This window comes from Petaurus breviceps, unplaced genomic scaffold, assembly GCF_028583685.1.
Source record: "Petaurus breviceps papuanus isolate PSGF00001 unplaced genomic scaffold, PetGlider_PUasm1.0 90825, whole genome shotgun sequence".
NCBI classification, from domain to species: Eukaryota; Metazoa; Chordata; class Mammalia; order Diprotodontia; family Petauridae; genus Petaurus; species Petaurus breviceps.
In genome coordinates, this window is record NW_027187353.1 from 21,984,311 (window position 1) to 21,998,053 (window position 13,743).

At 42.3% G+C, this 13,743-nt stretch overlaps 1 protein-coding gene across 1 annotated transcript in view; it reads right to left on the minus strand.

Moving 5' to 3' along the window:
* Window positions 1–2,043: 2,043 nt before the first annotated feature.
* Window positions 2,044–13,743, minus strand: part of STOX1 (storkhead box 1) — a 66,605-nt gene continuing 54,905 nt past the window's right edge. The window contains exons 3-4 of the mRNA XM_069071478.1: window positions 6,936–9,360; window positions 2,044–2,448 (exon numbers count right to left, since the gene is read on the minus strand). Of these exons, the coding sequence (XP_068927579.1) occupies window positions 2,292–2,448; window positions 6,936–9,360 (2,582 nt within the window). The 3' untranslated portion in view covers window positions 2,044–2,291. The remainder of the gene's footprint in view (window positions 2,449–6,935; window positions 9,361–13,743) is intronic.

The window sequence follows — 13,743 nt, forward strand, 5'->3', positions numbered from 1 at the left end:
CACTAGCTCTTCTCCTTTAATTTTTCCCATATCTGGCTTCCATCATCTTCACTCTGGAACTGATTTCTCAAAGGTCATCCAGGACTTAAATCCAAATTGCCTCTTTAAGACTCATCTTCCCTTCACCTCCCTATAGCATTTAACATCACTAATCGCCCCCTCCAAACCCAACATTCTCTCCTCCTTTGGCTTCAGAACCTCCACAATCTCCTGTTTCTCTTTCTTCCCCAACTTCCTTCACAGGCTACCCATCCCTATCCTGACCCCTGTAGGTGATGCTTCTAAGGGTCTGACCCTGACCATCTCACCTTCCTCTCCACTTTTCCTTGGAGAGCTTGTTGGCAATCTCAGAGTTGGAAGGGGGACTCAGAGACCATCTGACCCAACTATGACCTAAGCAAGAATTTCCTCTCCTCTCTACTATTCCTTCTCAGGGGTCCACCTTCCACCTCTCTGCCAAAGTCTCCCAAATCCACATCTCCAGTTGGCCGCTGGATATCTCCACCAGCATCTCAAACTCATCATGTCCAAAACCAAGGTCATTATTTATTCCCCGAAATCCACTCTTCCTGGAGGTGGGTCAAAAGTACCAGCATTCACCCTGCTTCCTGGGTTCCAAATCAGAGGGCGAGTTTTGACTTTTCCTTCTCTCTCCATTCTCATATTTAATCACTTATCAAGGTCTGTAAATTCTACCTGCATAATATTCCCTCATCCTTTTCTTTCCTGTTTCCACTGTTACCATCCTAACAGAGCCTCCAATACCACCCACACAGACTATTGCAATAGTCTTTGAGATCTTTCAATCTCTTTCTCCAACCCATACCACAGCTAGACTAATTCTTATATATGGCTCACATCATTACTTCGATAGATTAGAAGCTCCCTGAGGGCAGGGAATTCATTTTCGCCTTGGTTTAGCACAGATCCTGGTAGCATTACTAAATGTTAGGTGACTGATTTACTTGACTTTCAGCACCTACCCAGGAAAGTTTGACCCATTATCCTGCATTTGAAGCCGTTGGAAAATGACTCCATCCCCCCCTTCCAACCATTCCCTGCTTCTCCTCTCTGTTTATTCTAGCCTAGCTCCTTTGCTTATGTCATTGGCCATTTTCTTATTGTTTTCTCCACCTCCACCTGTTGATTTTCTCCCACCCTTTATTTTTAATAGTACTTTTTTCCCCAATTACATGGAAAGCCACTTTTAAATCTCCTACCCTTTGAAGTCCAAGTCAAGTGCCCTTTCCTCCAGGAAGCAAACCTTCCCCAATCCCCAATCTCCAGCTAGTAACAATCTTTTTTTCAATTAAATTATCAATGTGATTGTAATTAAGTAATCAATGTAATTTAAGAACAAGCCCCACCCTCCACCTAGTAACAATCTCTATTTTTCACTTAAATTATCAATGTCATTATAATTAAGTAATCAATGAAATGAAGATCAATATTTGTTATTGACAAGGCAGCGTGACATGGCAGACCAGCACCAAACCTAGATCTAAGAAGACTGGATCCAGATTTTTATTAGCTTTGTGACCCTTAATTTCTCAGGGCTTTCAATTCCCTCATCTGTCAAATAAGGGGTGGGGGTAGGGGGTGACCTGGTCTCCAAGGTCCCTTGAGTCACTGAATCTATAATCCTACAGGCACCTAGAATATCTTAAGCACTGTGCTAGGCACTAGGGACACAAAGACAAGGATGAAAGCGCCTGTTCGCAAAGGGCTAACATTCTACCAGGATTCTGCCAGGCAGTGTAAGGATTAGTATTATTCCCATTTGGCAGGACATTTAGATAAAAAGAGGTCAGAGAGGCAGGGAAACTCAGAGGCAGGATGCCTCCAACTCCCGTGTCCTTTTTATTTTTCTTCAAGGCAATCAGAGACTTGCCCAGAGCCACAGAGCTAATAAGTGTCAGAGGGCAGATTTGAACTCAGGTCCTCCTGACTCCAGGGCTGGTGCTCTATCCACTGTGACACCTAGCTGCCCCTCCCATGTCCTTTCAACTCTGTTGCATAGCAATAAAGATGACTAATGCCACGTCTGTTTTTTTCTTTTTATTGTAAACATTCTAATATTTCCAATGACTCCATACCCAAATAAACTTTTTAAAAGATCAGAAGCAGAACAAAGTCCATGACTAGAGCACAAATATTCAAGAATTATAAAGCATGTATGTCAAAACAGGTGAATCTAAATATGCGCAGTGGGTTAAGACATTTACAGTGAAGGCTGTACATTTTTTACAAAAAAAAAAAATAATTAGCCTCAAGTTCCCAGACAAAAAGACTTAAACGTTTATTACAGACGTCAGCTGGAGTAAGGGATTCGATGTGAGCATCTGTCCACTCCTCGTGCTGTTTATGCCTTCAAAGCTCTGTAGGAAACTCCGTCTTCTCTTTAGCTCCTCCAGAAGGACAGAATTATTAGATGCCAAGCTCTGTGTCCTAAAGATATCAAAAAATTAAATAGAGCTGTTACTTTAAAAAAAAAAAAAAAGGAAAGTGCTTTGGATTTCTATTTATATTAACCAAGTAAGGCACTGTATTCCCTGGTTATTTATTACTATGAAAGAGTAAAAAAAAATCCTGTTAAGCCTGAATTGCATTTTTAAAAGAAGTCAGCTCCTCAGTCACAAGTGCCCTTCATGTTAAACATGTTCCACAGCTGGCCATCCATGATATCGTTGCATGTATTGCATATGTCATTCAATTCAGTTAACACTTATTAAGGATCTTCCTCCTTTCTTTGCAGAGGTGGTAGACCACAAGTGTCTAGAGAGACTGTCAAACTCCACTGACTTATTGGTTAGTTTTGTTGAATGGATTTATTTCTCTTTCTTTTTAATTAATTATTACCAAGGATATATTGCTGCACGGGAAGATTGGAAATGAAGATGAGATAAAAATATGTTAAAAATGAGAAATATTAAAAATCTAAGCATTTAGTAAAACTCCTACTTATATGCCAGGCATTGAGTTAGGTTCCAGAGATCCAAACACAAAACTGAATTAGGTCCTATCCACAAAGAGCTTACATTTGACTGGTGTTAAACAGGCCTTCTGTTCTCCAGTCCAATAGCAGGCATCTCTCTAATTAAGCTCCAGTGTAGTTTTATATCTAAGGGGCTGAAAAACTAACTTAAACTAACTTTCAGTCTCCACGTTGTTAGTTGGAGTAGAGCAATTTACCTTAAATGGGTGTTGCCTCACTCAAAGTAAGACATTGGCTTAAAAAGGCCAACGTCTCCCACTGCATCCTGGGCTATCCCTGGTCATGCTGATGAATATCTGGCCACTGGACCCAGATGTTTCTAGAGAAGAAAGTGAGACTGGTGACTTTGCCCAGCCTTCCTCACTGAAATCCAATTCAATGCAACTCATGTCATCATCTCCCTAATGTTACGTCCTCTTCTAGAACAAAGGACAAACCACACACAACAATAATTTGTCTTAAATAAATATGGTGGGCTTCACCTGCATATTTCCCTTTCTAGAGAGCGAGAGTCATTTTAGCCTTGTTGCCCCAGCCAAGTCCATCTTTCTCTTACTCCCTTCTCTACTTTTCATACACGGACCCCAGTAGAACATAAGCCCCTTGAGGGCCTGCCCTCATGGTTTTGTTTTGTCTTTGTATAGCCCCAGCTCCCTAGTACAGTGCCTTGGGCATCCTGGGTACTTAGTAAATGTTTCTGTTGTTGACTTGAATTGATTTCTGCTCCCCCAACTTCAGCTTTGCCTTTGTGGTAACCCTAGGTTAAGAACCCCAACCTGCTCTAAGACTATACATTGCTGAGATGTTGATCTATATACATATGAAATCACTGGCCTAGGCCCTATCTCTATCAGTATCTCATAGTACCTATTTCACAGAGCTATTGTGAAAGGACCCATGGCAGCTAAGTGGTAAAGTGGATGGAGTTCGGAATCAGGAAGACTCATCTTCCCGAGTTCAAATCCAGCCTCAGACACTTACTAGCTTTGTGATCCTGGGTAGGTCACTTAACCCTATTTGTCTCAATTTCCCCATCTGTAAAAATGAGCTGAAGAAGGAAATGGCAAACTACTCCACTATCTCTGCCAAGAAAACTACAAATGGGATCATGTAGAGTCAGATATGACTGAAAAATGACTACCACCACTGACAAAATCGAGAGAACCAAATAATGATTGTAAAGTGTTAATAAATACACGTGATACACATATCAGTGGTCATCTCCAGTGCCTAAAGTTCTCATCCCCTTTTCATCATCATTTCCTATTTATCACTCAGGGGTCACAAAATCATGGGACTCACAGCAGGAAGGGACCTTTGAGATCTAATTATATAATCCAAATCGCTCATTTTACAGAGGAGGAAACTGAGGACCAACAAGGAAAAGTGACTCATACAAAATCCAAGTGAAAACTCATCATGTCCTGCAAGAAACCTCTTCCAGATCTCTTCCTTCTCCTCCATCCTAGACCTCTACAGTCACAATGGGTCATATCGTCCTTGTTCATGTGACCGGATCATTCTTCCCCTACGCCAGGGGTCTAGACCTGGGGTCTCTGAATGTTTTTAAAAATATCTGGAGAAATGCATTTTGATTTAATTGGATTCCTTTGTAATCTTGTATATTTTATGTATTTTAAAACATTATTCTGTAAAGGGGTCCAGGACACACATGCAGAGCTAGAGAAGCCCCCTTCCCTCGTCCTTCCATGTGCATGCTTGATCTACGTGGTTAAATGGCAAACACAGAGAGATTAGGACCAAGTCTGCTGCTTTCTTGACATCCAGCTACAGAACGCCTAGGAAAATGCTGCCCTTCCCTTCTCCAGCTTCTAGGGGGATGCAGGAGCAGCCAATGGGGAAGATGGGGAGGACAATCCTAAAAGTGACTGCCCCATATGTCCCCCTCCTCACTCATTATAAATATTCTGGTGACAACTGCCATCATGCACATGTAGGACTAGGTGTATAGTAGGTGCTTAATAAATGCTTGTTGATTAACTGATCATTGCCTACCCAAAGTCTGTTCATCCAAATTACAGAAACTTCTACGTGTGAAAATATGATATTTTATGAAAAATGAAAAATTCACATGGGGCACTCTGTCTTCTCATGATAAATGCCAATGCCTGCATATCTACCATGGGACTTGGGAGAAAACTAAAGGTTGGGGAGTGGGTCTTTAATGGCTTCTCCTGGAATCACTGACCTTATTCTTTTATTAACAGAGGAAAAGAAATAGCTTCTTCTGTTCTTTAGAAGATAGAATCACAGAATTTGGGGCTTCAGCTTGAAAGCTCTTCTCCACCCCCTGCCAGCTGATAGTTTCTTCCCTCCCCAAGCTACCATGAATTCTTTTTTGGCTAGTTTGTTTTTGTGTTTTGCAGGGGGGAGGGCAGGGCAATTGGGGTTAAGTGACTTGCCCAAGGTCATAAGGCTAGTAAGTGTTAAGTTTCTGAGGCCAGATTTTAACTCAGATCCTCCTGACTCCAGGGCTGGAGCTCTATTCACTTCGCCACCTAGTCGCCCCCCATGAATTCTTTTTTGAGGAAGCGAGGTGGCACAGTGGAAAGAATGTTGGACCTGGCGTCAGGAAGACTTGAGTTCAAGTCCTGCCTCAGATGCTTACTAACAGTGCAATCCTGGGCAAGACATTTTAACTGTCCTGCCCCAGCTTCCTCATCTGTAAAATGGGGACAATAATATCACCCGCTTCCCAGAGTCAGTGTGAAGATAAAATGAGGCAATATTTTTAAAGCACTTTACAAACCCTAAAGCATGATCTAAAAGCATATAGTCATTATTCCATATTCTGCATGCATTCATATGCTTACATTAAAATGTAAACACCTTGAGGATATGAACAATTTCACTTTTGTCTTTGTACCTGTAGCTCTCAGCTCAATGTCTGACACACAGTAGGTACATACTAAGTGCTTATTGATTGATTAATTAAAAGGAAACTGAAAGCATATGGTCCAACTCCCTCATTTTACAGATGGGGAAAATGAGAACCAGAAAAGGCAAAGGATTTGCCCAAGCAGATAAACAGCATATCCTTCTTGTAAAAAAGAAAGAATTGGGTAGAAATGAATAGAAAATAGCACTTTTTTTTTGTAACACTTGATTTTCAGCTGGTAGTGACCTGATGGTGCAGTGGACAGCGCTCTGGAACTGGACTCTGGAAGACCTGAGTCTAAACCTACCTCACACCTCAATGGCAGTGACCCTGAGCAAGTCACTTAACCTCTGCCTAAGTTTCTTCATGTATAAAATAGGAAAAACAATGGTGCCTACTTCTCCCAGAGATATTGGCAAAGTGCCTTTTAAATCTTAGAGTGCCATATAAATGATAGTGGTCATTTCTGTTATTCTTTTTACCCTAGGAAATCCATGCTCCCTTACAGAGATGACTGGGGTTTTATTTAGGGCAAATGCCGTTGAGATGTAATTCCTTAACCATCTGACATTTCTCAAGGTTCTCTGTTAACATTTATAAAAATTTCAAATGTTTTCAAATGACCACATGGCTGCTCACTAATGACTAGACTTGACAACCCTACCAAGGTGATCTCTCAAGTGTGTCTCTTTAAATTGAAACTGGGGAATCCGATGCCAACAAAACAAATTTATTTGTTCAAAATTAGGACCTCAGGTTATAAGACAATCCTTCCAGGTCTCTGTTCTAAACCCTGAGGGCATCTGCAAGTTCTCGGCAGTGCATTTTTCGTTCTGTTTCCAGAGATGTCTCAAAGAAGCTTTAACTAAATGGCAGATCAAAATTTTAAATCAGTTTTGTGGAGATTATATTTGAAACGGTTCTTTCAGTAATGCGTCACTTTAAGCAATGGATGCGATAACTTAGAAGGAAAGAACTAGTCCTGATGATCTCAGTCTGTCCTTGGCCCCACTAAGTCCCACGAGAGACTGATGTACTTACCGTGGAGAATCGATTCCACTGTCTCCTGTCAGACTGTGGTTTTCAGTTCCTTCCAAGTGATTTTGCTCCTGCTGGACACGCTGGGCCAAACCCGGCATCCGTGTGTCGCTGAAAAGCTCTGGCTTCTGTCTGAAATGTTTCCTCCCTTCCTCACCCTGTGGTCCCAGACCCCAGCAAGCAGCTTTCTCGCCCATCTCCCCGGTGGAGTTCTGCAAAGTTTCTGCCTCAGAGTCAGCCTCGCTGGTATTGTAATAGTCAAATATACTGCCGTCGACAAGCTCTGAAGAAGCTTGGGTCCTTGGGGCTGCGCCAGCTTCCTCATCACAGCGATAGCCACATGGATGAAGGCCACGGTTTTCTCCTGAGAAACTCATCTTCTGGAGCCCGTCCGAGTCAGTGAGTGAGCCAGCAGGTCTGTGATGATCATTCCTCTCAGAAAGCTGAGGCTCAAACCGTTGTATTTTGCTGCTATAATCAGTCAGGTCACTGCTTATCTTCCAGTGGCCCAGGGGCCCCTCAGTCACTGGAGTTTTCCCTAAATTGTCCCACAGGCTTCCATCGGTAAAGGAATATGGGAGGTGACCTGGCCTAGTTGGACACAGGATGTGTTTCTCAGCAAAATCCTCCTCGTCTTCCTCCTCCTCCTCCAAATACAAAGAGCTGCAGGCATCCTCGGCAACATCCAAGTCCTTCTGGTACAAATCCCCATGGTCATCGTCATCAGTAAAGCCTTCGTTCTTGTGAGGGAGGGGCTCCCAACGTTTCACAGTCAGCTCCTTTGGAGTGTCTCTGCCTTGCCTCTCGGGCTGTCTGACCTGGCAAGCACTGCTCAGACCATGATCCAGAAGGCCAAGATTCTGGAACTGACGCATGAAGGGCTGATCCATCAGCCCACGCCCAGGGGCTGCGTGGTCTACTAAACAAGAGGTCTGGGAAGCAGAGCAATGCTGAGTTTGAGTTTGGGTCTCCCCCACTGGGTCAGCACAGGAGTGAATCTTCCACTGGACATCAGTGACTGTCTTGTCGTGGCCAGCATAGGCATTCTGCCCAGGCTGGCTTTCTCTGAAGGTATGGCCTTTACCCCTTGTTCTGAAAAACCCAGCCTGTGAGTAATTCAAGGCGCAGTCTCGGAAGTCACCACCAGCAGGCTGGAGAGAGGCAGCATTAGGATTACACGGCATTCCCAGCTTTGCCTTGTCTTTGGGCTCTTCAGTACATGGTTGCTGAGTCTCATTGTCAACGTTTCTTGAGGAATCCAAAGACTTTGACCTTTGGAAGGACTTTTTGAGCTTCTCGGTAGGCTTGGGTTTCAGGTCACTGTTCTTCTGGCCCTTGTAGCCTCTGATAATTGGGTTCCCCCTGTGAGGAAAGCCTAGAAAAGGGTTGCTGATTCTTTTTTTGTAAATAAAATGAGGGTTGGCCGCCCCTGAGTGAGTCTCCCCCAGGGGCTTCTGCGCCAATCCTCCTTCTGGGGTTTTGGCCCTGGGTGCAGCCTCAGCAGGGAGATACTTGGAGTGCTTCTCTGGTCTGGTGATGACTGACCTTGGTTCACTGGCCTGGGAACCTCTCTGGCTCCGGCCTCTGGACCGCTCTCTGCTTGAATACCTTTTCCTCCGATGCCTTCCTGACCTACTCTGACATCTCCTCACTCCGGCTTTCACCAGCGGCTGCTGCGGCTGCTTGTGGCCGGCTGCCAACAGGTCAGTAGACGTACCCTGGCTCATGTATTTTTTCCGCTCCTCATATTTCTGCATTAGGACTGTGTGTCTGATTAAGTTGTCGACAGTCAGCTCAGGATTGATGCGCTTAATAATCTCATGTTCAACGTCCCGAGGAATATTGTCTAAGTTCTCCTCATCTCGGACAGGCCACTCTTCAGGTGGGAATTGGGCAGAGAAAGTCCTGTGGTCCTTCTTGGGCCTTTCTTTTCTGGACATCTGGCGCCAGAGGAGACGGAGACCAAACTTCCTGCTCTTTTCTTTGTGTTTGGACGGTAAGGGTTTGGTCCCATCACAAAGGCGGTTCTCCTCCAGTGTCGAGATGGCCTGGCTCCGTGCTAATCCTCTGGCTTCCCCTGAGTTCTTCTGCCCCTTCCTCCCCCCTTCCCCTGTCGGCGGTGCTGCTGGTCCCTCTTCAGGACACGGGTCAGGGAAGCAGCGGCAGGATTTGCAATGGGAGGGGCTGGTGATGTTTTCTTTGGTTAATTCTGCTTGGCTGTCCATACTGACCAGGTAAGTGACCGAAGAAGGCAGAGGGTGACCGTCTTCCAGTGGCATTCTCTTCTTGTCTTGGGTTGCTGTGTTTGTGATAAAGTAAGTCTGGGGGGTCACAATGAAGTACCCTTCTCCAGTGTGGTAGATCTTCCTTTCTTTAATTAAATTGCCCAGGGTGGTGTAGAGGATATCTTGAGAGGGAGTGGCTATACCTAAAACAAAGGAACATTTATGACAAAGATTTACTTCCATCTGAAAGGGTTTAATGTATGACCTCACTAACTTAGAAATGATCAGATCTCATGAAATGAATTAATTCCTGACTATACTTTTTTTTTCTTTTTGGAGGGAGGAGGGCAGGGCAATCGGGTTAAGTGACTTGCTCAAGGTCCCACGGCCAGTAAGTATTAAGTGTCTAAGGCCGTATTTGAACTCAGGTCCTCCTGACTCCAGGGCTGGTGCTCTATTCACTGCACCACCTAGCCGCCCCCTGACTATACTTTTTGTACAAAGGGCCAAACATTAATAGCAACAAGATCTATTGGTGACAGCATACAATTGTAAACACTCTGTGGAGCTGTAACTAAGATATGGTGACTGTGGACACCAAAATTTAGAAGGCAAAAAAATTTAAAAATTATTTTCAGAGCATAGAATTTTAAAACTTGCTATTTTATATTTTGGTAGCAATTATACTCTCCTAGTAGCCTGGAAACAACTGAGCTTAATACTTGGCTGGACCAAAAGCTAAAATACAATGCTGTCACAGTGCAAGTTTTCTCACCAGCTCAGTCAGTCCTGTCCTTCTCTGCTCTGACACTGTCCTGGTGTCTCTGCCCAATAGTGGGCAGTATTCCCGGGCTTTCTGCACAGGGCTAGTGATGAGGTCTCTCTCTCTGTTCTCCTCCTATCGGGATGCCCAAGTCTGGAGTCTCTCTCCCATATAAAGGGTGTTTCAGTGTCCCTCCCACCACGAAACTAGCTTCCCAGCTCAACTGCACTTTACTAAATCGGGTAATTTTCACATCATGAATTGCAAAGTCAGTTTGAGGCTACATTTTGTGCTGCCTGTCCTGTGCACCAAAATGTATAGTTACCATTCTGAGAAGCTCTAAATTTGAGGACTGAAGAATGGATGAATAATTGATGGAGCTGGGGGTAATGGCTCAAGCCTGTAATCCCTGCTGCTGGGGGAGCGGCAGTCTAGGCCGGCTCATGAGCTCTGTTGTGCTGAGCTATAGTGAACTAATCCATATGGTGAATCCCAAGTGTGGGAGACCACCAGGCTGCCTAATGAGGGGCAAACCTGTTAGAAATGGAGCAGATCCAATCAGCAGTGGGATCAGGCCCATGAGTGACCAGTACACTTCTAGCTGGGGTGAGATAGGGAGACCCAGTCTCAAAAAATAAAAATATTAAAAATATGAATTGTTTAATTAATAATCACAATTATTTAATAATAGCTAATTGATAGTGATTAATTAATAATATGAATATCACAGGATGGGAGAAAATAATAAATACATGAATCAAACAAGGTATAGAGATACAAAGTGAGATGGCCAGATCTAGATTAGTAAATACAGTGACTACGTAACTACATATTTTTAAAAAGAAAAACTAGAAGAGACCTAGCTGAAGACACGGAACAAAGTGGTGGCCTTTCTGTTGTTTGTTTATTCACTTGCTTCTATCTTGTTAAAAGCTAAGGATATTACCTAAACTTCTACCCCTTACTGTGTGTGTTAATTTGATTTGCTTGTTTTTTTGTTGCCAATTATTCAGTTTATAATAAAACCAATTTTTGAATAAGGACAGTGCTTCAGCCATAGATCACATGTTTGAAACTGATTTAGGGCAGCTAGGTAGTACAGTGGATAGAACAGTGGGCCTAGAGTCAGGAAGACTCCTCTTTGTAAGCTCAAATCTGACCTCAGACACTTACTAGCTGTGTGACCCTGGGCAAGTCGCTTAATCCTGTTTACCTCAGTTTCCTTATCTGTAAAATGAGCTGTAGAAGAATATGGCAAACCACTCCAGTATCTCTGCCAAGAAAACCCCAAATGGAGTCACAAAGAGTCTAATATAACTGAATGACAACAACACAGTGGAAAGAACACGGCATTCTGTAGTCAGAAGACCTGGCTTTGTCGTTTACTGCCTGAGGTAAGTCCCTCCCCTGCTCAGGGCCTCAGTTTATCCTTCTCTTCAAGGAGAGGACTGTGCTTCCCCAAGTCACTACCCAGGGTGTACTCTTTGGCCCAGCAATACCATTACTAGATCTCTACCCAAAAAAAGATTAAAGAAAAAGTGAAAGGATGCATATGTAAAAAAAAATATTCAGGGTAGCTCTATTTGTGGTGACAAACAATTGGAAAATAAGGGGTTGCCCATCTATTGGGTAACAGCTGAGCAAATCAATGTGTATGGAGGTAATGGAATATCTGTATTCTGTAAGTATATATAATATAAAATCTGTTATTCTGTAAGTAACGACAAAGGGAGATCTAAGAAGATTTGTATGAACTGATGCAGAGTGAAGTGAGCAGAACCAGGAAATGATTTTATATCATGACAAAAACACTATAAAGACATACAACTTTGTAAAGCTTAAAAACTCTGATCAGTACAGAAGCCAAGAATAATTCCAAAGGACCGATGATGAAGCATCCTATTTGCCTCCTGATGGATTATAAAGATGCAGGAGTCACACACTCTTGGACATGGCCCATGTGGGAGTCTGTTTTCTTGGACTATGTACATTGGTTACGAGGGTTTTGTTTCAATTTTTTTCAAGGGAGGCAGGAGTTAGAGGTTCCTTCCCTTCAAAAATGAAAGAGACCAGAAGGTCAGAAAGAATCAAGCTTTGAAAGTTACTGGTTAAATTTATTGTATACTTAAAAATAAAAGCAAGATATTCATAACAGACACACCATTCCAGATATAATTCTCTCTGTCCCTTCCACATTATATACAGAAATACTCATTTTATTTGGTGTATGTATATGGTCAGTATTAAAAAATGGTGGAAAAAAATCCCAAAGAGTTTGGATCAGATGGTCCTTATGGTTTTGTCCAGATCAAATTCTAAATATCATTCATTTACACATAACTAATATTCAAGTCCCTTGAAGGCTTCATTCTGGTCTTTATATCAACCACTCAACAAGTGTTTTTAAAGTGCCTAATATGTGCCAGACAATGTGCTAAGAAGCACTGACTTCAGGACATATTAGACACTTAATAAAAGCTTATTGATTGATTGATTTTTCAAGTTGAGAGATTATTTTTTTAAATAATCAATTAATTAATTTTTAGTTTTCAACATTCACTTCCATAAGATTTTGAGTTTTAAATTTTCTACCCCTTCCTGTCCTACCCCCTTCTCCCCAGGATTGTGTACAATCATGATATAGGCTCTACTTACACATTCATATTTTCACATTAGTCATGATATAAAGAAGAATTAGAACAAATGGAAGAAACCACAAGAAATAAAAAAACCACAACAAAAGAAAAGGAGTGCAAATAGTGTGCTTCCATCTGCATTCAGATTTCAAGTTCTTCCTCTGGACGTGGATAGCATTTTCCATCGTGATTCTTTTTGAGTTGCATGGCTAAGAAGAGCTGAGTCTGTCAAAGGTAGTCATCGTACAATGTGACTGTTACTGTGTACAATATTCTCCTGGTTCTGCTCATTTCACTCAGCATCCGTTCATATAAGTCCTTCCAGGTTTTTCTAAGCCTGCCTGCTCATCATTTCTTACAGCACAAGAGTATTCCATTACATTCACATACCACAACTTGTTCAGTCATTCCCCCAAATTGATGGACATCCACTCAATTTCCAATTCTTTGCCACAACAAAAAGAGCTACTATAAATATTTTTGTACATGTAGGTCCTTTTCCTATCAAAATTATTTTTTAAAAAGTAGTGCCCTGCTTAGATATAGATATTCTATTGTTTTGAAAAACAAAGCATAAGCTCACAGTTCTAGAGACCTTAGGTGCCATTTCATCTACGGCATACATAAAAGGAATTTCCACTATAGTATACCTGATGAGTGGTCATCCATCTTTGGCATAAAGACCTCCAGTGAAGGGAAACTCACCACCTCTGGAGACAGGCCCTTCCACTTTTGGACCACAAGGCCTTTGAGGCTCCTTGCAACTTTAGAACTATGCCCCAATAATTCTATACACCTTCGTTTTACAGATAAGGAAACTGAGGCCCAAAGAGGTTAAGTGACCAGCCTGAGATTAACCAGATAGTAAGTGTCAGTTAGGATCAGAACCCAGATGTCTGGATTCCAAACCTGCTATCTTTTCACTGGCCTATCCTGTCCAGGTACCAGATATTACCATGACAAAAACTTAATTTAAATAAATAATTATAATAAATGTTAATTTAAATAAATAATTTAATTTTAAACACTCTACAAATAAATGTCAGTTGACTATTATTACAAATATTTACAATGAACAAGGATAAAGCTATAGCAAAGATAAGGTATTTGCCACTGTTCAGTTTTTCAGGACCTTGTGGCCTCTGATCCCTAAGAGGAGGCCTGGAACAGCGTTACCAATCACCCCC